Raw genomic sequence first — 26154 nt, forward strand, 5'->3', positions numbered from 1 at the left:
TTTATACACACCCAAGCTCATTAGTGTAAATCAAAACTAAATTGTTTTGTAAACATTTTAAATACTTTTTCATGAACATTAACAATGTAACACTAATTATTTATAAAAATTCTATAAAAGATAATCTTGGGTAAACACTCATGGAAATAGCATGTCATAAATCAATACAGTGGTCAGTGACCGGAAATTTAATTACACGTGTATTGTCAGATTAACTCTTCAATCCAGTTAAATCCCGGAGGTCATGTTTTGACATATGTGTATTAGTTCGAGATAAAAAATGAATTTTGAATGCTTTTGTTATCCTTGGGGCCGTAAATTTAGTTCGACTCAACCGAAATTTCGACTCATCCAATTTCGACTCATCAGGAGTCGAATTACATACTTTTGTATGGAATAAAGTTCGGGACCACGTGAAAACTTCGACTCATCCGAAATTTCGAGTCAACCGAGTTCGAGACAACGAGAGTTAACTGTATAAGAGGAGAATGACGACACAACATTACAATGTAAGACACACAGAAACGAATTAAGCATTAGACAAAATCCGATAAGAGTAACAAATATAACAGCAAAACTAAATACATGAATTTGGGATAGAAAAGTACCGTGACACGTCTTATAATGATGTAAATTCACACTCAAATATAAGAGGAAACAAACGACACAAAAGAAACACAACGTTGAAATGTAACACACACAGATACGAACTATAATATAACAATGACCATATTCCTGACTTGGTAAAGGACATTTTTTAAAGAAAAAAATGGTGAGTTAAACCTGGTTTTGTGGCATGCAGAACCTCCCTCTTTTATGGCCATGTTAAATATAACATTAAAATGACAACACAACATTACAGGACTACAATACAAATACATTGGAGAACCCATTTGACAAAGAAACACACGAATAATAGCTAACAAAAGGCACCAGGTTTAAGATTTAATACGCCAGAAGTGCGTTTTGTCCACACAAGACTTACTAGTGACGCTCAGATACAAAAGTTTGAAAGCCAAAACAAGTACAAAGTTAAACAGCATCGAGGACCAAAAGTTCAAGTAAAAGTTTGTGATCAGATCAAGGGAACCCATTAGGTGGAAGGTCAATGATAATTGGTATTCAGTTGTGTAAGGAATAGCATTCATTTCCATTGAGAATATTTGGCCCTGCTCCTTTAATTATGGTCAATTGACTTGAAACTTTTGCTTAGTTTACATGTATTACTTGGTGATTAGATCAGTTTAAGATGTACTGCTAAGGTTAAGTAAATTTTATTTGTTATGTAAATTTATTGCCGTTTGCAAGTATCGTTTCCTTTCAGATTATATAAACCTATCCCCCTCATCATGATTCATTGACTTTGAAACTTTTACATAGTTTACAAGTTAATATTTGTTTTCAGGCTTGTTGAAAAAGCGAACAACTTATAATAATTCAATGGTATTTGGTATGCAGTTGTTTAAACATTGGCACATATCATTTCCATGGAGATTGTTTAGCCATGTACCTTCAGTCATAGTTCATCGACTTTGAATATTAGCATAATTTATATGTTATAGTAAAGCTATTTTAATTTCAATATTTTCATTATCAAAATTACAAAAATGCGAGACATATCTCTTTGATAACGGTTTATCAATAACAGTCCTGATGTAACTATAGATTAAGGAGACAGTAATTTAACTATGTTTAAATGTCGTAAACCAGTTTGGGATTGACACAACAAGTTAACAAACACAAACTGGTGCGATGGTACGAACTTCAAGTAGAGCGAAATATTATCATCCATGCAAATTCATACTCAGTCATATCGTCACTTTCGGGAATAGGACACACTAAGAAAATTAAAGACCAGACTTATATCATCAAATATGAATTTTAGTTCTAGGTACTGCATTGGTAACGATACGCCGAATGTTGTGTTTTTCACTGATAGTGCTACTATGCCACTGCTGAATGTCTATTCTTCATAAACAGTACATATTAATGCCACAACTTGAAACTACTAACCATGTTACATAACCCAGAATTAAGTGTGTAGATAAATAATTTACAAAAAAATATATAGTGGTAGTTTCAATTTATTTTACCTTTTTTCATACACAAAAAAGAGATAAGAATGCTAGATTCAATGCAGTTAAAGAAGCATTCTGCGGAACCTGACAGTTTTAGTCTTTGATCCGGGTTTTATTGTAAAGGTATCAAAAACTACTTGTAAATACTCACAACATGTTACAAAACGCAATAAAATAAACTTAAGACTGAACAATACGAACCCCATCAACAAAGTCGGGGTAATCGAAGGTGCTCAAGTGTGCTCATGTAGCACCCGTTGTTTTGCTCACGTGAGACGAACATTTATGGTTGGTTGAAAACAAAATGTAGCAACATAAGATATAGTTTCAATTTTCCCATTATGAACTTTGTATTCCTATGTAGCAACATTATGGAATACAATCTCCTACGTAGTACGATGTTAAAAACTCACGTTTCGTCTCATGATTTCCTTGATAGAGGGCTTCTGCTCAATATTTATCTATTTTATCAAGGGTTCAAAATGGCAAATTTAATATCACCACTTTGGAAGTTTACGGACACCTTATGCAATCATGATTCGATGCACCATTACTTAATATCTTTCACACATGTCGACGATATATTTTCCATAAAATAAGATAAGGTACCGACGATAATAAAATAGAAAAAGAAATAAATGATATTGAAGAAGAGCTAGGTAAAATATACGAAGAAAAGGCGAAAGGAGCTCAAGTGAGATCTAGAGAAAAGTGATAGAGTTTTGGGAAAAAATAATTCTTATTTCCTTGGGTTAGAAAAAAGAAGACAAGTAAAAAAATCCATAAGTAAGCTAAAGGGAGATAATGGGGAAATAATTTCGGATCAAGAGAAGCTGCTTGATAAAATAAAAGATTACTATAAAAAATTATATAATAAAAATAGTTTAAACAAAGATTTAACCGAAACATATATCAGTGAAACAAAATTAGAAAATAAAGTCAATGAAAATGATAAACTTTTATGTAATGGAAAAGTTACAATGGAGGAATGCACACATGGTATCTATAAAATGAAATTGAATAAATCTCCAGGTCTTGTTGGACTTACGGTAGAATTTTATAGAATGTTTTGGAATAAACTTAGTTCACTACTTGTAAATGTCTTAAACACAGGATACGATAGAAACAGTCTTTCATATTCACAACGTACTAGTATACTAACTTTGATATTCAAAAAGGGGGACCCTTTACTTTTGGAAAACTATAGTCCAATATCTCTTCTAAATATAGATTTTAAAATTTTGTTATATGTTCTTGCTCAACGTTTAAAAAAAGTACTTCCAAAAATTGTAAATGAAGATCAAACTGGTTTTGTTAAAAATAGATTTATTGGGTTTAATCTGAGACAAATTCAAGATGTTATAGACTGTACAGAAACATACAAAATTGAGGGGGCAATTGTTTTTATAGATTTCACGAAAGCATTTGATTCTTTAGAATGGGATTTTATGCTTGGAACTTTGAAAAATTTTGGTTTTAATGAATCATTTATTAAGTGGGTTAAAACTATGTATACAGAATTTCAAACATGTGTCATGAATAATGGGTGGGTATCAGAAAATTTCACAAAGTAACGGGAAATTCGACAAGGCTGTTCTTTATCAGCTGTATTGTTTGTTTTGGCGGTTGAAATTATGGCTCTAAAAATTGAGAAATAGCAAAGAGGTAAAAGGAATCACTGTTGAATTAGATGGAAGAAGTCATAGTATTAAAATTTCGCAATTAGCAGATGACACAACCTTATTTTGTAAAGATAGACAGGATGTAGTTTCTGCAATGAATGTAATAGAAATTTTTTGGCTCGTTTTCAGGTTTATTGATAAATATAATAAAACAGAAGGTTTATGGATTGGGAAGTTGAAATCATGTAAAGATAAAATAGCCGGGATTAATTGGGGCGATAAACCAGTCAAAGCTTTAGGGGTGTTTTTTGGCCATGGAAATGAGGAATGCAAAAAATTAAATTGGGATTGCAAGATAGAAAAAATGATTAAAAAGTTCAAGACGTGGGAAAAATAAATTCTTTCAATTTTAGGGAAAATATTTATTATAAAACACTTATCTTGCCTTTATTTACATTATTTGGAAGCGTTTGCATAATTCCCGAAAGTTAAATTAAAGAGCTAGAAACACGAAGCTTTAAATATATTTCGAATGGTAAGCCTGGCAAAGTAAAAAGAAATCTGATAATACGTCCATATGAAAAAGTGGGCTTACAAATGGTTGATTTTAAAAGTTATTTTTTGTCGCTAAAGGCATCATGCGTATATAGACTTGTTAATGGTAAAATTGCCAACTGGAAGCTTATACCCTTTAACTATCTAAAAGTGTCAAATAATATTTTGTTTATATTCCACATGAATTTAAATGATATAAAACATAAAGAATATTTCAAATATGTTCCCGAATTTTATAGGGAAGTAATAAAGGCTTGGATTTTGACTGGGGGTGGGCAAACAAAACAACCAGACTCATATTTTGATATAAGAAAGCAAATAATATGGGGAAATAAATTCATTACATTTCATAATGAACCAATCATCTTTGAAAACTGGATAAAGAGTGATATAATATACTTAAATGACATTCACGACGACACTATGTCAATATCAGAAAATAATATTTTAAAAATATTAAAGTGTAAGGTAAACTGGATTGCTGAATTTCATAAATTGAAACAATCTATTCCACATAATTGGAATCATATTGTTAAAAAAGAAAACTCTGTTAAAAGTACAGTAAATGTCCAGAGAAATAAGATCACATGGAAAAATCGTTATTTTGAGACTACATGTTTTTTTAAAATAAAATGTTATATGATTCACCAGTGACAATATATAAACGAACCACCAATAGGGATATACAAGTGGCTTAAAGTTTTATCAATGAAAGAAGCTCCAAATATGAGGTCATTGTATAATTTTATTTTTAAACATTTAACTGAAAATAAATTAAAAAATTTCAGATGGAAACTGCTACAATTTATTGTACCAACAAAAAAGCTTCTATCACAATGGAAAATAACTAACCATTAAATGTGTAATTTTTGTAACCTAGAAGAAGACTATAATCATTATTTTTTAAGTGTTCTTATTTGACAAGATTGTGGCAACAAATAGATGACCTCCTTATAAGATGTAATATAGATTTTGTGATAAAACTACAACACCTAATATTTGGGTACAAAATCACAGACAACAAGTATTACTCAATCAATTTTTTAATTACAATACTTATTTTTTTTTTATATATAAGACATACTATGTATCTGAACAGACAACAACAAATATAGATGTCTACAGAATTTTTGTGAATGAATTTAATAAGAGAGTAGACACAAATAGAGATAAGATAATAAGTCCAATGTTATTAAAAATTAAAAATAACATAACAAATGAATAATTTTATAGTCATGCTATTCTACAGTAACTGTTAACTTAATAAAATGTATATCTGTTAATTAATCTAATCGGCTGATTATTCCTTGGGTAGGCAGTGGAGTGTAACAGGGTACATCAAGAGAAGCTTTGAATCTTGATAGTTTTTGATATATTTGATGAATACAATTATTATGTTGTAAAAAAAAATAAGATACCGACGGATGCAACTTATGGAACAAGGAATGTTCACCCTATCTGAGACCCTAGGTGAACCTCAATATTTTGGTGAGGATAATGGTGCCTAATCTTAGGATTATGACAGTTCTTGTCCATTCGTTTTTGATGTGTTTTGTTATTTGATTTTGCCATGTGATTATAAACTTTCAGATTAGATTTTTTCTCTAAGTTCAGTATTTTTGTAATTTTACTTTTTAGTTGTTTGTAAAATATTTGTTTGTTTTTGTTTGACTCCTTGGAATAATATGTAGAGCATCTTTTCAATATCTTTTATCCGATATTTTGACTGTTTTCTTGAAAATATTTTCTTTGGCTATCTCTCTTATATGGCAAATAAAATCGTTCATTGTTTTGGTTTGCATTTTTTCAGGCATGGAACTAAATATTTTGTTAAAAAAAAACCAAATCACTATATAACACTCTTAAATGTCATTCCTTACGCTTATATTACCCTGCTCAGTCGCTCCGTAATTCTTGTATCACGGTTTTGAGACAGGAGCAGGCATTATCAGGGATGTCAAAATGTCGGATGAAAAGTCATCAGCGATTTCACAATGTGTGAGGAGCTGTTATCAAGCTTGCATTCTTCTATCGTAAAACTGTCTTAGGGAGGATTAAAAGACCAGTAATAGAACGATAAACAGATTATCGGGTTTTCTTCATTCGCCAAAAAATACACATAGTTGCTCGCGGTTGATATTTTACGATATCAATGTGTAGAAAAACCCGATTATCTATACTTATCTGTTTTAAGAGTCTGAGATGAACATGAATTTTCTTGCAGAAAGAATTATACCAAAATTACATATTTGTTTTTATTTAGATCGATTTTTGTCTGCTGTCCAATTTTGGCATTTTGTTCTTCTTAAACACCTTATTTTTATGGTATTTTGCAGCATGTTATATCATGTGACGGACGCAAATCGAAATTAGGAAATGAACAAGTCAATAACTTCGCTTATAATTATAAAGATCAACTGTGTATTCACCGTTGCATGGTAGTTGTTAAAGACAAGTTGACTACAACACTGAACATGTGTTTATGTTTGGATTATATACATCAGAAATCGAAATGATACTGAATTGAAACCGGAGAGTACGATTTGCACCGGGACTCGAATCCAGGACCTCTTTGTGGCAAGGCAGCGCATTTACCTACCGAGCTAAATAAATACTTCTTTAACTCAACAGCTAAAGGCTGACTAAGTATCTACATATTAAGGGAACCAATCCCGCCATAGAAAATCAAAGACAGTTAAGGTGTAAAACAACCAAATCGTAGTACGTCACATCCGGTTGCATACGAAAAAGGGTCGAAAAAACATTGCCTTATATATATTGGACAGTTGTAGGAAATTTATCCTACTTTTCATCGATGTATAAAAAGTCTTTGCCATAGACATATGTTTTGAGTGTTTCTTATATGCAATGAAACATTATGTGATTTTTTTCTATAATACTGAACAGGATAAATCTTTAAAATTTTATAGCTTGATTGGGAACAGCTTTCCCCCATATTCTGATTCAGTTCTCACAATTTGTTTACCTTTATGAAAATGTAATTACGTTATAGAGAAAAAGAAATGTTGGGTCAACGATACTGTACAAGTAGCGTGTATACACGTAACACTTATTTAGAGTGGATTTTTAATTAATCGATACTACAAAATACAGAAAAAGTTCAAATTAGACCTTCATTTATTTACTGACATTAATGTTGTAATTAAGATATCGTGTAAATACCAACTGACAAAACGTTTGACCGTTTCTATATAGCAATGCTTTGTTCACACTGCTTTGTTTTAGTTATTTAATCGATGTTGTCCATTTACTGATTTTCAACCATTTATTTGATGATTTCATGTACAGTAAGTGTTTAATGTAAAATCCCAAACGTATTGTAACAGTAAATATCATGAACATAAAATTCATTCTAATAACAGAAATATAATAACTTGTATTAATTGTATCGATTACCTACAATAAGTTACAATGATTACATCGTCAAAGTTTCAAATAACATAAATAAGGAGATATAAATAATGCACATAGAGGATTGTTTGAGCTGTTAAAGTTTGGACAGTCAACATGTACTTTGTAAGAGTTATTTCTGTCGAAGGAGGATATTAATGTTATTTATTCAGTGAAACAAAATTGTATATTTCTAAAAAGGTGTATAAGCTACACGGTATACATTGGATGAAGAGTGACATAACAGTTGGTATATTGACTATGATGATAATTGATGAATAAGTAAAAAGTATTCGATTCACAGACTACATACGACATAAACGTGTTGGCGACTAATTAAATAATGTTAAAAGCGAATTTCATTATTTAGCTAATCATGGACTAAGTATGAACAATGATTTATAAATTCGGAGACAGTTTTATATGTACAATTTTATAACAAAGTGGTTACTGTACAAATGTGACAAATGGCGTGGAATAAATTAATATTTTTTCTGCTGCTTTTTCTGAGTAGAGGAAAACCTAATTTTGGCTCTACCCTATCTGATGTCAACAGATTGTATTCAAAACTGGAACTGAACTACAATAAAAAGATTAGACCAGGAGATGACCAAGCAGTTGCTGCACAAATAAATGTTTCTTTCAATTTGGGGGCCATTCAAGAATTCGACGAAGTGGATGGAAAATATGCCGTTATTGGATTTTTTCGAATCAAATGGTATGATTCAAGAATGACATGGAATCCACTAGACTACAATAATACGAACACTATGTTGTTTCTACAAGATGATATATGGAAACCAACAATTGTTATTACAAATCCGTTCAGTAAAATCGACCAGATCGGGAAAGATTTCATGACGGTGAGATATTTCAGCAACGGCCTTGCATACTGGACACCAGGTGAAATTTTAATTAGTTCGTGTAGTGTGGATATTACTTACTTCCCGTTTGACGAACAGAAATGTACAATACGTTTGATGGCATGGGGAACTACACCAAATGAAATTGTGTTGCAGTCCTCTTCTGAAATCAATCTGGATTATTTTTCTGAGCATGGAAGCTGGAAGATAATTTCTGCGTCTTCCGAAAGTAATGATGAATCAGTTGGTTCTTCATTCATTGATATGTCTTTCTCAATGAAGAGACGTCCAGGTTTTTATGTCATCAACATTGTACTTCCAGTTATATTTCTAATGGTGTTAAATGCATGTGTATTTGTTTTACCACCACACTCAGGAGAACGAGTTTCATACGCTATAACTGTATTATTGGCAATAGCTGTATTTCTGACTTTAATCGGGGATAATCTGCCTAAAACATCTGAACCAATGTCTTTGCTAAGTTACTTTCTAATGTTTGGCCTCGTGTTCAGTTCTTTGATATGTATTTGCACTATTCTATGTCTTAGACTTCAACTTAAAGATAAGAACCGTCACATACCATCTCTTCTTAAACGGCTGGTATTATGCTGTAGAAGTGATACACCAAGAACAGAAAGAGAATGGAGCTTTATACCAAACAATACATCAAATCGTCCTAATTCACATGTGAACGGCAATGAAGGTTTAACTAATACCGACAAGCATGATGTGACGTGGAACGATATCTGTATAACACTTAATACAATATGTTTATGGGTCTCCTTTGGAGGAATCTCAGTTAGTGTATTGTTATTCTTCGTTGTTGTTACAAAGTTAATTTAGATAGATACAGTAAAGTAAACAAGATTTTCGAGGAAAGATTATTGGTAAGAAAAGGCCGATTGTGGTTAGAATTGGAAGAGAAATAATTACAAAAATATCGAGAACCATCTTCACATTTGCATGATTTGCATAAAAAATATTATTAAAATACCCCGATGAGGTCTGTTACGAAATGTCTCAGCAAAACAGTTAATTAATATAAAATATCTTTTTGAGTCGGGTTTGAGTAGCAACTTCTTGTTTTAAATAAATCTCTAAAAACATGACCACTATATATCATGTATATTAATATGTACAATTCAATTGTATATTTCTGAATCTTAGTATCCAGATTTCACTATATTATCTACTTATGAAGAAAACTGACTTAACATTTAAAGGATTGCATTTTTTCTTCTTTTTTATGTCAGCGCCAACGTTTTGTTAACAATTGATAATGAAATTGAAAGAATATGCAAAAAATGCTGTACAAAACTAAGGGAAATGAATGAAATCTTGAGTTTTAAGTTAATAGTTATCATATATAATAATAAGTCCGTAATATAAATAGATTTTATAATTCACATGTTTGTCACATTTGGGGTTACACGATATTATAATTGTAAGAAAGGGAATTGGGTAATTTACTTCTATATAGTCTGCAATATGTATGTTATTATAGAAATGATAAAATAAATATGTGTATTTAGCATACCGAGATAATAGCTGTATCATTGCTTTCGGTTCTTTCTTTTTTACTGTAAGTACCATTTGTTTAATGATATGATGGACATCAATTATTTTTTTTTTAGAAATTCCAAACGTGTATTGACAAATACGTTTGTTCGAACTTTAAATGTACAAAAACTAATGTCATTATAATACCAGGGATATAATAATATGTAATAATTGAATTCATTACCTCCAATGAGTTCTTTGAGCTTATAACATCGTTTAACCTAAAAATAGATATAGAAGAATAAATATTTATATATGTTTATGCTTGTGGGAAAGAGTTTTTCAATTTTCTTTGCTCTTTTTTTTTGTAACTTTAATATTATTGTATTAGGCTGACATTATTTCGTTTTAACTATGAATTACAATTTAATCACAATAAAAGAATACTAAGTCATATGATTTATTTGCAAATTAAATTTGGTATTCTCTTATTTTGAAAAAATGACTTATTTGGACTATTTTTGGTAATTATTTACATCATAAAGCAAAACCTGCTTGAGTTCTTGCCTTCGATATAGATAAATAGTTGTCTGGGTTAAATATTCATAGCTTTATTTCCAATGGTGATTGATTCATAATTTTGACGATATTGTTCTATTTCAAACTGTAACGTTTGACTGAGTGTGGATTCACAAGGTGGATGACGAAAGCAGAGGAGGGGACATCCACCTTGATAACTCATCAATTCTCGCTCCTTCTGGAGTTGATACGATTCTTAGATTTTATTTACATCTTCGTAATCGATTAATTAGATCTAAAAATCAGTTTCCTACGCCTCATTTCTAAGCATTTACCTTGCAATTCACAACAGCGTTCATTACAGTACCAAATCTATGACAACCATGACGATTTTAATTTTGAAATTATAAAGTTTTCTTTCCTTTGCAACAATTTTCTAACTTCAACTGCGTTTGGAGTATAACCGTTTTTTCTTATACTTGTCTTCGTCATATGATGACTATTGGATTTTAGATGGAGCATGAGATGCGATTCGGGCGCAAGGGGATTTTACAGTGTTCTTTCTAATATACTTGGTCTATATGCCGTTTTGTGCTTTTTTGTTACATATTTGTTATTTTGTTTTCTTCTTTTTTTTTTTAGTGATTTTCACCTTTTATGCCTGTTTGTTTTGTTCACGCATCTTTGTCAATATAATGGAGTTTGATGCGACTGTCATACATGTGAGAGGTTTAGCTAGCTAAAAACCCAGGTTCAATTCACCATTTTCTACATAAGAAAATGACTTTACCAAGTCAGGAATATGACAGTTGTTATCCATTTGTTTGATGTGTTTGAGCTTTTGATTTTGCTATTCGATTAGGGACTTTCCGTTTTGATTTTCCCCGGAGTTAAGTATTTTTGTGATTTTACTTTTTTCTATTTTGATTGCCATTTTATTCATATTTAACTCATCCGAGAAAGTTTTGACTTTAAACCCTGGAAGTAATATATTGACAGGAATAACAAGAATACCACTTCAGAGATTAACACTAGGGATGTCAACGAGTACTCATGTACTCGAGTATCGATTACTAAAATAATACTTGACTAATCGATTTCCTGTTGGAATGTTGTTGCTTTCTTAAGCTTAAAAAGAAATGTTGTTATGAAGAGTGCCTCCCGCGAAATTAAATATCAATTAAAATTGGTAGAAATTAAATTATGATTCAAATATTTGCGTTTAACTGTCATTTGACTGTCATTTAAAATCTCTCCAAACAGAGGAAGGATATATGAACAAGAGCACTTTTCCAAGTCTTACACTTTTAGCTTATCTAAGTCATTTCTCAACCTCTGTACCGTGAGAGCATATATGTGCATCTGTAGGACTCTATGTTACCTAACAAAGTTATTGACCCTTTACATAGTTAGTACAATGAGACATTAACTATGGTAAAAAAAATCCTTGAACTATAATCTACTCCTAGGTAATAATGTTGAGAGTTTCACGTTCATAAGACAACGACCCACAATACATAAAATTGGTATAATTTTGTGTTTCCAGTTTGTAAGTGCTTTACCGGGCGAGTACTCGATAATCGCTAGGTAAATCAAACTAGTACCCGATCAGTAAATCTTCACCGAGTCGACATTCCTAATTAACACACAGTTGTTCCTTAATTCTCCTCTAATAGTTGATGTGCTTCCCTCGGTTTTAGTTTGTTTATCGGATTTCATTGCGCACTTTCATTTTTCACAATGCACATCATGCAAGGTTATTTTCTTTCTAATTTTCCAAATACGCCGCTATTATATTAAGAAACTATTTCTGACAGTTAAAAAGATGATTGTACAACAATATATGTTTTGACCTCCTTTTTTAAAAAAGGAATTCTTCCGTGTTTTTTTCTAGAGAATTAATAAGTAATTACTGTTCTAAAATGCACATAAACTAATTCAAAATTTCTCCTTTAAAATTAGGAATAAACTATTATGATATGTTTGCGGTAAAAAAGATTGCGCCATGATCATTTTGTTTTGTTGCTTTCCATTTTGCTGTAACGTGTAAATCAGATTTCAAAACATTGAAATAAAATCATTCAAACAGATCGATCATCATCAGATACTACTACTTTTGAAGACTCAAACTCAATGCCATACTATCATGTGTATGGTATATTTAGACTAACATGTAGATATTTATCAACAATGTGAATAGAAAATGAACAACACTGCAAACTTAACATGTTTTCAACGGTATTCAATATTCAACTTTTATCAAAACAGTTTTTGACGTTTTGTGGCGTTGATACTACGTGCAAGGGGCAATTTATAATTCGTTTGTGGTGTCCTGGTGTACTTTTGTAAATTGATGGGAGGTGTCCGTTGTTATTCTGCCGCTTACATGTTGTCATATACTATAATATTATTAATTTATGTATTTCTCTGTCCAGCCTGTTCTTATGTTTATTTGTACCGTATCCTTGTCACATAATATTGTCGTTTTAGCGGAATTTTATAACACTGTCAAACAAGCAGGCGGTTTGAATAGCCATAATACCAGGTTTAACCCTACATTTTTCCTTAAAAGTCCTGTACCAAGTTGTTCTCAATTAGTCCGTTTCTATGTGTGTTGGCATCTGTTTTTGTTGCAGTGTATCGTTATTGTTGTATGCTGTTGACCTCTTATACTTGATTTGTTTCCCACGGTTTTACTTTGTTACCCGGATTTCGCTTAATTCAACTACTCAACGGCAGTATACTACTGTTGCCTTGTTTGAAAATAGACATAAATCTAACAACTTTGTGATCCGTATTTCATTTACGTAATGAATTCAATTCAATATTTGTATTAAAATCTAATCTCATCGAGAACAAGCCACATTTATGAATTGTAAAACATTAATTCATAAAATATGAACCATTCTATACAAAGTTATAAGAGACTATCAAAATGCACAGATATGCAATGTTAATCAATATGAAATAAAGTCTCAATAAATATAAATTCCTTTTTAATAAAAATAACAGATTTTGAAACACACACGTATCATATTATCATTTCAAAATAATTTTTGTTGTTGTGATCTTAAATATGAAAAATTTAATTAAAGGTTTCAGAAACATAATATGATTGGTGTATACTATCGTCATAAAGAGGACATCGTAATAGAACAAGCGCTTCGTCTTCAATACAAATATTAAATATATGACACACTCTGATTTTTAAACTATATTTTCGTACCTCCCACTTTTAATCAGCAGTTGGGCTACACCACATGTGACAAAAGGACTTCTCTGTCTGGAAGGCAAAGTTATTGTACAATATTCTTCGTGTTTAACATTTTCTTCGCATAATTAGTACTTTGCCACCGCTACCCGTTATAGGTTTAACAGAATGTAAAACATCATACCAATTACCGACATGTCTATCGTGTGACGTTGACAAAAATAGTTTTACAACAAAAATATTGTCCATATTTTCAGGCAAAGTAAATGAATAAAATTTAGTTTACTGAAGGTTTTCATTTAATCTATACACTAAACGAATAATACGTTTCCATTGCAAAAATAGGTGTAATATCGTAGTCTCCATTTTAGTGTAACTTTCCTACTCAACAAATCTACAGGCCCTTTTACGTATTATAATGTAAGAAACTAATACCAGAATATGTTTTTACAACCCAGCACTTGCATATAACTTTACAAATAAATCGTTTCAAACATCACCTTAGAGATAACACTTGGCTGTTACCAACCCTAATTCTCTATTTTCCAAAGATGCAACGGCTTTTGCCGTGATATTATAGTATAATTGCTCATGTAAAACGAAACTAAAATAAATATAATTATTTAAAACCTTCAGAATGAATTATAACAACTTAAAATGACATCATATCTAGATATATGAGTAGTTGCTGGTCTAAAATGTACAATGTTACTCTTATTTGTGTTGATTATCATACAATTGCCCCCACACTATGCAGATTAATAATCTAACAAAAGTTGCAGCTCTTTCTCGTTGTGTGCTATATTAGTCAATGACATTTATTGCAAATACATAAATCTAAATAAGTTGAAAAAAATTAAATAACAAAATTACCAATCACTGAGGAATGATAAAAACGGAAAGTCCTTAAACAAATGGCAAAACCGAAAGCTCGATCACATCAACCGAATGGATAACATCTGTCAAATTCCTGACTCGAAAACGTGAAGAATCTCTTAGTTTGGCCAGCCGGCAATAGTTCATTTCGAATTTGTGATATACCAGGGTACCCACCTTACCCTTTCCTGACTAACTCGTACGGGTCTAGGGCATTAGTGCTATGTGCCATTTTAGAGGCAATTCCCACCTCTACCTCTGGTATAATGGCTGATGTGGAAATCTCTTAGTTTGGCAAACCAGCAATAGTTCAGTTCGATTTCGTTGTAAACCAGGAAACCATATCTCCCTTTTAATCATCTGCTGACAAACTCGTACGGGTCTAGGGTATAAGTGCTATGGGCCATTTTAAAGGCAATAAGTACCTCTACCTCTGGTATCATGGCCCACGTGAAGAATCTCTTAGTTTGGCCAGTCGGCAATAGTTCATTTCGAGTTTGTGATATACCAGGGTACCCACTTTACCTTTCCTGACTAACTCGTACGGGTCTAGGGCATAAGTGCTATGGGCCATTTTAGATGCAATACCCACCTCTACCTCTGGTATAATGGCTGATGTGGAGAATCTCTTAGTTTGGCCAACCGGCAATAGTTCAGTTCAATTTCGTTGTAAACCAAATTGTATTTCGTATGTTGAAAATGGGGAATTAAACCTTTTTTTATCGCTAGCTTAACCTCAAACTTGTAAAAAAGTTGCATAAAATTCCAAAATATTGACAAAGATGTGAACAAAACATACAGACATAATAGTTACACATGTCAAAAATACGATGGCTACAGTCAACATTGTGTTTTAATCTTTATCACTATAAAAACAAACAAATATGAAACAAAGAAAGTAATATTTGTTTTTATAAATCTCGATAAATCTGTTTCATTTATATATTAAAATATCTATGTTGACATATATGTCGATAACTTTTTTTAAAAATTTATTCGAAACCTAATCGCTTTTACGTTATGAGTTGTCACACACAGTACACGCTGTATATTTGCGAACTAATACATTCAACTGAGGTGATAAGTGCTTCTCGATTGGAAGTACACATTGTCATTGATCCCAATTGGTCACAGCGTTTTTATATTCTTATCAATGATGGTAATAATCAGTCGATTGAGATCTACTTAAATGTGGCCAGGGGATCTCAAATGTCGACTGACCGAGATCATAAAAATGTATACTTAATATTATGAAAACCAAAGTGATTCGCATCAGTTATCTTTCATGATTATAAACTCCAAAAACAAGACATAAAACGATTAATTGAAAACAATCTATAGATTTCTATTACCACGATGGACTTATTAAAACTTTCAAAGTGATACAATTCTCTAATAATATGATATTTACATTTAAGTTTTTGGTTGCAACGATGTTTTAGTCACATATTATTAGATTTATCTGCTTGATAAAGTAAATAACATAATATAAAAATGATTTTGTTTTGTTGTTTTATACAGACGTTATAAGTTTGTTGTCGATCGTTTATAACTACTAACAACCAATTAACGGTTAGTAATCGACAATCCTTCATCAAAATGATGATAACGTTATCAATTAAGAAAATGCCTGTACCAAGTCAGGAATATGACAGTTGTTATCCATTCGTTTGATGTGTATGAGCTTTCGATTTTGCTATTCGATTGCTGACTTTCCGTTCTGAATTTACCTCGGAGTTCAATATTTTTGTGATTTTACTTTTTACAGCACGTTAAGTATTCTAAATAAATACTAGATATTGATGCGGAGTTGCAGAACAAAATAGTTTGAACTAAGCATACTGTTAGATAATTAAAATTAATCATAGTTTTAGAAACAAAATACTTGTTGCATTCCACAAGAAGAAGATCATATTTAGCATACAATCACAAATTTCTATGTTAGAATCTGAGTACCAAAAGTACATGGTATATTATGCACTCCGAAATTACAAACTGTCTAGAACTTCTCATGTATTTATTTAAACTATAATTGGTCTGACGAATGATAACAAGATAGTCTAAATACAGTTATATAACTTAATGCTGTTTCCGAAATCATACAGCTGATCGAGCGATATTGAAGACGTAAAGTAAGTTTTAAAGAATGTTTCAAATTTGTTCATTGCACATGTTGCATAAAATACTTTATAAGTCGATCAGATATCATACCAAACATGTATCATATACAGGGATACTGTGTTCAATTACAAAACATCACATTGAATTTGCATCAATCTATATACTTGACTTCTTTTTGGTATTCGTGTATATTTAATATGTTTATTTATTATATTTTCATCAATGAATTAATGTGATTTTCGAGTCAAATATAAAACATGATAGAGCTCACGTGACATAAATTCTTTCTTTTATTTTGTGTCAGAAAAATAGATGATTTTATAAAGAACATTTAAACCAAACTGTTTCATTATAAAGTAAATCGAAAAACTTATCGTCCTTTGATTTTATATTTTTTTTCTACTCAAAACGTAATTGATAAAATTTACAAAAATCAAGTCGAGACTAAGGGTGCATTTATTTCTAACTGAAATGTCGTAAACGTTGTGTGGCGTGAATTATCGTTTGCTAAACACTACAGAAGTAGAAACAAATACATCGTTCATTAGTGATTACTGATCCTGTTTGGACTTTCATTAATGCATATGTTGTTGGTAAATACTAAACAGACTTATTGTTTAGTTATAATCAAATGTGGTTCCTTCAACTAACATACGTAATAAATCTCAAGACTTTTCACCGTTTTTTCATATATATGAAAGAGTGTTGCCGATAACTAAGATTATCACTAACAGTGTTTCGTGAATTTTTGCTTGGATCCCTTTTCAAAAGTTTCCCAACTACTGCCTTGATTTATGAAGTTATTCTTCTATATTTTTGCTACGTTTATACACTATGATAGGCACTACTAAGGGTTGAGATTTTCCTGCTTTGTTTGTCTTTTTGCAGATTGTTCCAATGTTTTCTAATGATTTTACTAAAATTAAAGGTTAAAGCTAGAAACAAATGTAGCGTTTGTACTAACAAACGTTGAACGACAAACGGAAGACGCCACTTTAGCGAGTGCATAGTTTGTCAAAGTTTATGTAAACTTTGCAAACGTATGTTAGAAACAAAGGATCAAATCGTGTGAGCGTTTAGTAGTTTGCATCGTTAGTGTTAGAAGGAAATGCACTCTAAATTACAATGATAACCCTTTTCCTTTTGACCCTTGAGCTACGCTTACTGATTAAAAAAACAACTAAATAGAAAATGAATAATCTAATTGATGAAGAAAAAAAGTCTACGCTAAGAAAAAAACACGTAAGAAATTGTTCAAATCATGATTGAATTGTGTTAATAATTCCCACCGATTCTTGCGATAAAGGTACGTACTTATGTATTAGGGCAATTACCAATGTGAGAAAAGTGAGATGGAAAATGACAGTATAAATAACAAATGGTCACACAAAAACACTTAATTTTTGAATTGTATGCTAGTAGTCAAAGTGCGCATTTTTAAGATTTTTTTTTATTATTTGAAGACAATTATATCTCATGATAAATCTGAAGAATGGTAAACAAAAATATTGTCACAGAGTAACAAGGTTCGTACTTATAAGCTCTATAATTCATTTGTTACACTGAAACATCGAATTTGACATTCGCTTTCACCTCCAAACCAGAATCAATGGTTGTATTTATTTGACGTGGATCTGTATTTATACATCCCGTCATTGTGCTATTGTTTTATGGTAAACTTTTTGTATTCTTGTCTTTCATTTTTGCCTATAGATGTGCTTTTTTTCTGTATGCCTTTTTGTGTTTCTTTATAACAGTTGAAGTGTATCTAAATTAGGTCTAACATACTTTTGATTTTTTAACCCTGTATACCACCATTCCCCATGTGAAATTATATTTTATTTGAAAAAACACTAAACTGCAAAAATATTCTATATTTCTTCATATGTGACGTTTACATTTTATGACGATAAACACGCGAAGCAATGCATTTTGTTTTTAAATTTGATAGACGCTTTTGTGCTTTTTGGTTAAATATTTGTTTGTTTTGAGATTGTGACACAGTGATGACGGCTGTTCCCATATTTTGACTATATTTTGACTATTTTACCTATTATGTCTGTTTTGTATCGTTGTAAATATAATGGAATTTGATGCGACTGTCAAGTCTGTCGTACAAGTGAGAAGTTTAGCGCTATAAAACCAGGTTCAATCCACCATTTTCTACATAAGAAAATGCCTGTACCAAGTCATCAATATGACAGTTGTTATCATATTTGTTTGAAGTGTTTGAGCTTTTGATTTTGCCATTTAATTAGGACTTATATCTACAAATTGACTATGAGGGTCGGTTGAAAACCAACAATTACGACAAAAGAGATGATTTCAGCTTCCCAATTGTGACCATTTCATTTAAGACAAAGCGTTTAAGATTGTGAAGTTGAAGTCATCACTTCGTAAATTTTGCAGACGCCATCACGACTTGGTTGACCGTTATTGAATATTCGATGATATCGGATATGTTCCTTATGTCGTAACTACCCTACCATCCCGTTCCCTTTTCACGACTGTGACCTACTGACTTAGAACATGTAGAACAGGATCTTATTATCGTTACCGAGCACCTGAAATCCCCCCAGTTGTTGTTCCTCTATGTGTGACATTTTGAGCACGCATCGTTGTCAATATAACGGAATTTGATACGACTGTCGTACAAGTGACAGGTTAAGCGCTATAAAACCAGGTTCAATCCACAATTTTCTACATTTGAAAATGCCTGTACCACGTCAGGAATATTACAGTTGTTGTCCATTCGTTTGATGTGTTTTATCATTTGATTTTGCCATTTGATTTGAGACTTTCCGTTTTGAATTTTCCACGGAGATCAGTATTTTTGTGGTTTTACTTTTTTCTTTATTTTTTAATTTTATGCGAGTCATACAAGTGAGAAGTTTAGCTAGCTATAAAACCAGGTTTAATCCACCGTTTTCTATAACATGCCTGTACCTCGTTCGAACCCAAAACAATCATTAACCGAGTTATTTATATTAGACATACTGTCTTGATATTTGTGTATTTGTCTAAACTTCACTAACCTTCGCTAGAGTCAATTAAGCATCGTTATCCTGGCAAATATTTCTTCGGTAAACCAAACCACATGCGTTCGGCGAATAAACCTCTTCCTTATATATGTATACGTGCATTTGGAAATTCAATACATTTATTGTTTTTTTTCAAATCCAAGGATGGGGAAATAACGAAAACCAATGTGTAGGAATTAAGCAAAATAAAGAATGATTTAGATAAACTATTTAAAGAACAATAACACCCACACAAACAAACAATAAAAATGGTGAAGAAAAATTATAATTAAGTGGACACAAAAAGATCAAATGTCTGCCTAAATACAAAATATGAATATACACATAAAATGGTACAATGGGTAAAATATTGGGGAAATAGTAGTACTTTCTTGATTAAGAAACAAAAGTTCGTTGAAGAAAATATTATGGTGGTATTTGATTATCTAGTATTTCATATCAAAGCTAATATTCAAATTTTAACATAGATCTCTAATGGCTTCTTTTGTGAGTATAACCCAAGGAAACTAAACTATATTCATTAAATATGAATAAAACTGGAGAGGGAAATTATATGGTAAATATTCATGAATCTATTATTTCTATCAAAATTGAAATGAAAATTAAATAATGGAAAATAAAACAGTCAGATGAGAAAATTATTCAGACACTACTTTCTTTAGTTCAACTGTATATACCGATGACTGTTTTATGCATAGAAAGAGACGCACATTCTGCCTTAGCACTCGATGTATTTTCTTTTGGAGTTTTAACGATTTCTTTTTGGTACCATAAATTGTCCATTCCTCGTTGATTAACGAGATTTTAACATCGATAAACCACTGTTGCCTTAATATGATACACTGAATATTGTCCACTGCTGGTGGATGGTATCTCTCCGACGCTATAACCGGCATAGTAGTAAGCACTTTTGTCTTGACAGGAATTAGCATGATAATTATGGTCATAGTTATGAATTACCTGTTTACAAACATTGAATTTTCGAAAAAGTAAGGATGTTTTATCTGAGGAATATATGATTAAGGCTTTATTTGACAAATCTTTTCGGAATTGTAAGTCCTCAATGCTCTTCGTTTTCGTATTTTATATGACCTTTATATTTTTTTTTTGTATTTGAGTGTCAGTTGTGAGTCAACGACACGAGCATACAATATTTGTATCCTGGTAACTATGATGAGTTAAATTAAAACATACTATCCCTTTTTTCTTTACATTGAACTCCTTTATATATGGGTACAATATGAAGTTGATCATAATAAATTTACACCAGTTGACAACACGTAAAATAAGGTGATAAATATATTAAGATATATGGACACTTTTACTTCGTTTTGAATTTAGCAGAAAGTTGTCTTATTGGCAACCATACAACATTTTCTTATTGTTATATAGTTGGGTCTTAAATCATTGGACAAACAGACAAAAGACTATATATTCTAAGTAGATTTCAAAATAAAGTCTACCAAATTGTGAATGTGGATGTCCATTAGAGGATTCGATTCATTTTCCCTTTGAATATCCAATCAACGTAAATTTTAGAAACCAGGGGTCGGTTTCACAAAAAAACTTACGCATAAGATTGGTCTTCAGTCCTGAACAAACCAGTATACTTATGATTAATCTTAATCGTAAGTTTTTTTGTGAAATCTTTGAAAATAACCACGGTTAGTTACTATTTAAAAAAAACGCATTGTATTTGGAACAGAAGAAACTAGTATTAAACAAATCACAATCCTTTCTAAAAATACATATATGTAGCTTAAAACCGCTGCATTTGTTTACACCTGTTCTAAGTCAAGAACCTGATGTTCAGTAGCTGTCGTTTGTTGATGTGGTTTATACATGTTTTTCGTTTTTGATATAAGATTATACTGTCAGTTTTCTCGTTTGAATGGTTTTACAGTAGTCATTTGTTGGAGCTCTTCATAGCTTACTGCTCGGTGTGAGCCAAAACACCGTGTCGAGGACCGTACTTTAACCTATAATGGATTTATTTTACGATTTGTGACTTGGATGAAGAGTTGTCTCATTGGCACTCATACCACATCTTCTTATACCTATATATATATACGCCATACAAAACGATTCCTTGATTAATATTGCTGTTTATCAAAATATTCTCGTATCCAAATGTTATTGTGGAAAAAAAAGTAGGGCAAAATGTAATCAAACTGAAAAGTTAAAAATGATTCATTAACAACTATTACATTATAAGTTACTCATAGACACAGATCGAAAATCCCAGAAAAAACTATGGTGGTATGCTATGTGACACATTACAACTAATTTAATGAAACTTATTATCTCTTTAATTTATTGCATATATACTATGCATAATATAATTGTTTTATAATAATATAACATATACGGCAGATGTTGTTGGCATTTTTAAACAAGAAAATAAATTCAGACACTTATTGATGGGTTACATGCGTCATTGGTTATAAAATATTTAATGATACATATTGGTGGATGCATATTGATGTTTCATTAGATATAGGTATATGCTTATTATCAGATAAGGTATTCAATTATCTGTTTTCAAATCAGAGGGAATAATATGAAAGGTGATAGTCAATACAAAAGCATTGACCGAATAAGATAGGATTTTCACATATTTTAGACATTCAAATTGTTGGATAAGTTATATACCTGTCTTCTTAAAAAAACCCAGAACATTCCCAATCTTACTACTATCTATAGAACCAAAGTCACCCTATTATAGTTAAAGTTATTTTTTTCTCTAAAATATTCAGTTTTTTGGTGTCTCTTCAAGTTTTATATTTTGATCTTGTGAGTGTAACACAGTTTAGTAAGTGAAAGCCTTGTAGTTTTCTCCGAAAAGCTCGTCTGGGTGAATTGACCATTCATCAGGAACGCCTCAAACCACAAAATGTGTGAATCAGGGATGATAAATACTTTAAATACATCAATAGCTTTATTACCTAAGGAGACAAAATAATCAATTTTTATAGACTTCATATTTTTATGAAATGATCAGACCAATTTTTTTAAAATGATAAAAAATAAAATAATACTGATCACAAGTCCACCAATAGAAATCCATAGTAGTATCGTGTCGAGTGCCTTAGAAACATCTTTCCAGGAAACATCTGAGTCGGCAGACATGTTGTCTTTTCTATTAAAATTAGAAAATTGCTGTATCTTTTCATCGGTACAGAAAGGTCTAACGTCGTTTATTTGTTTCTGATTTGATGAACATTTACAGAAACATACTATTCGCTTTAAGTAGGACGGAACATGGTGTTTGTCATCTTTATAATGAAGTCTTAACCCCAACATTGTAATCAGACAAATTACAGCACTGAAAACGAGGTCTGACATTAAAAAATAACTAAGTAACGACATTGGTTCGGATGTTTTCGGTAGATTATCCCCGGTCAGTGTCATAAACACAGCTATTGCTAATAACACAGTAATAGAATATGATACTCTTTCTCCCGATTCCGGCGGTAAAATGAACACACAACAATTTAACGCCATTAAGAACATAACCGGAAGTACAATATTGACTACAAAAAAGGCAGGGCGTCTTTCCATTGTTACCGATAGATCAATGACAGACATACCAGTAGATGTACTATCTACTGCAGAAGTTGAAGAAATTTGCCATGTTCCATGTTCTGAATAAAATCCCATTTTAAAATTAGTAAGCGGTGATTGCAGTAGAATTTCATTGGGCCACGTTCCCCATGACATCAGGGTAATAAAACAAGTTTGTTGATCAAAAGGGAAATATGTGACGTCAACACTACACGAACTGCTCAAAATTTCACCTGGTGACCAATATGCAAATCCGTTGGGATAATATCTGACCGTCATGAAGTCCTTTCCAAGTTGGTCAATTTTGCTGAAAGGATTAATACTTAACAAAGTTGGTTTCCACACTACATTCTGTGAGAAAAGCATCGTGTACGTATAATTATAATCTGAAGGATTCCATGACATTCTTGAATCAACCCATGTGACTTCGAAAAATCCAATCACTGCGAATTTGCCATCTACTTCGTCAAATTCCTGAATGGCGACTAAATTGAAAGTTACATTGACATTAGTAGGTACAAACTGGTTGTCGCCTGGTCTTACTTCAGAATTGTAGTTCTGTAATAACGTTGTATGTAAGTTACTAACATCGTTCATCGAAGAGCAGGATACATGTATCACAGTTTTGAGCATAAGTGTAAATAATATTTGAAAAGCTGTCCTCATCTTATGGTCTTTTGATCACTGAAACATAAAAAAAACCCAGTTAAATGATTATAAAAAAAGTACCATGGTAATGGTAATGTAAACATTTTGAATTATGAATCTAAGCTATCGCAAAAGAATTTTAACCACAAAATGCTTAACAAAGCTACAAAAGTTTACAATCGGAGACGAAGAAATGGATATTTGTTGTAGAGTGAGCGCAGCGGACGTGTTAAAAATAGCTTTATATTGTGTTGAGCAGCTGAAACGGATGATACAGACAGACTTATGTTCGATTATACACGGAAAAAAATATCCCCACCAAAACCAAGCAACAGTCAACAGTTCTGCATCAATCTGCTGGATAAAGATATTCAGAGGTTACCAAAATATTTCATAAATAACTAATGTCAAAAAAGATATTTTATAAAACGGCAATTTATATGAATAAAGTGAAACTGAATCTTCAATTGAGATAAAAAAAAAAAAAAAAAAAAAAGACGACAAAAGATTTGGTCGGTATTAAATTAAAAAAAAATTGTCCAAAACAACTAACTACCTGGAAGGTATTAATAAACTATACGAAACAGATAAACATAAATATAACTCATGGGTTATGCTGCAGTTTTACAAATAATTGTATGAGTTTCAAAAATTTCACAAATTTACATTAAGAGCATTAACCAAAAAATATCAATACAAGTACTTTAGAGTACTTTCAAACAATAATAAAATTAAAATTAATACGATATCCTTTGTTCATTCAAAACGTAATGAAAATGAGACAGTCATTTTAGATGATTAAAACAAATATACGCCAGTAACTTAATGCTTACGTATACCTTTGTGGGCTTTATTTACCAGAGAACCTAGCTACTTATTTTTGGAAATTTGATAATCTTACGCCTAATACATCACATAAAATCTTCAATTATGTTATTCACTTACACATAAGTTCATGTTATTTAGAGTAAGCCAATATAAATAACACTATAATTACTAGTGTTGTGATAAAGCATTTTAAAAGGACACCAAATTATTGTCTTTAAGCAACTCGTAATGTAATTTAAAATGAACTTAATGAAGTTTCATTTTTTTGAAAGTTCAAACTAAAGTTTACGTACTGTCATTTCAGTTTTTAAGTAAACAAAATGAATATTATAATAAGTATTTAACTAGTATATAGAACGAAATTCATAACAGTGTGGTCGACAGTAAAACGTTTATTAGTAATTGTACTGAAAAGTTTACCTTTAACTTGTTTGTCGTGGGCGATGATTTTATGCTCACTCAGTCTATCGGAGGCCTTCAAGTGGGGATTTAAATACTAGTAATCATTTGTTACACATTTTGATACATAAAATGAAACTTTCTTTTCACATATCATTTAAGGAATTTATTTTAAATAATTGTTATACCATCACTTACAACAGTTTCACTTTTAAGAATATTAATGTCCAGAGCTGATATCAATAAATAATAATAAAAAAAAAAAGGTTTATTCATGGTAAAAAAAACCAAAAAAACTTTTAAGTTAATAGGGACCCGCGTTATTTCAGAAAACATCTTATTGATTAAGAGAACAAAAACTTCTACGTTGTGATCATTTAAGAGTGGCCTTCTATTTATTCAATGCTAACCATGTGGGCTTTGTTTTTTTTTATATATATACCATAAATCGATTCGTTCATTCAGATATTTGTCAGTTTGCCTTGGCTCTTCAAGTCCAACACACAACTTCTCACGAAATTGGTATTTTTCTTACAAAAATGACATCCATGTGATGTATTCTTTTCATGGAGAATGAATGTTGCACCTTATTTTATTTGTTATCGGTTTTTTTTTGTGTATCATTGACGTATAAGACAACCTAAATCTTCTTTATTCAAATTTAAAACATACGAGATGGCAATTATGACACAAAATAACTAAATTAAACTTACAGCAGAAGAAAGATAATGAACATCGCTTTTATAGTCTTCTAAATATCGAAGACGCGTGGTCTTTTTAAAAATGATGTAAATTTATAAAGGAAACAACAAACAAAATAGTTCGAATATTTATATTGGAAAAAGTAACGGTGTGTAAATTATAACAATTATTTTATTTCAATGAAAATCAAACTGTTGCATTTTTTCCGCTGCGAGA

The 26154-nt window shown here is 31.2% G+C and overlaps 2 protein-coding genes across 2 annotated transcripts; one reads left to right on the forward strand and one right to left on the reverse strand.

Moving 5' to 3' along the window:
- Positions 1-7695: 7695 nt before the first annotated feature.
- On the forward strand, positions 7696-9881 carry LOC139529906 (neuronal acetylcholine receptor subunit alpha-6-like). The gene has a single exon (XM_071325868.1). It carries the CDS (start codon positions 8134-8136, stop codon positions 9370-9372), a length of 1239 nt encoding a protein of 412 aa, XP_071181969.1. The 5' UTR covers positions 7696-8133; the 3' UTR covers positions 9373-9881.
- A 12431-nt stretch (positions 9882-22312) lies between these two features.
- LOC139529907 (neuronal acetylcholine receptor subunit alpha-7-like) lies at positions 22313-24041 on the reverse strand. The gene has a single exon (XM_071325869.1). It carries the CDS (start codon positions 24025-24027, stop codon positions 22795-22797), a length of 1233 nt encoding a protein of 410 aa, XP_071181970.1. The 5' UTR covers positions 24028-24041; the 3' UTR covers positions 22313-22794.
- Positions 24042-26154: the final 2113 nt, after the last annotated feature.

This window comes from Mytilus edulis, chromosome 7 (assembly GCF_963676685.1).
Source record: "Mytilus edulis chromosome 7, xbMytEdul2.2, whole genome shotgun sequence".
Classification (NCBI taxonomy): Eukaryota; Metazoa; Mollusca; class Bivalvia; order Mytilida; family Mytilidae; genus Mytilus; species Mytilus edulis.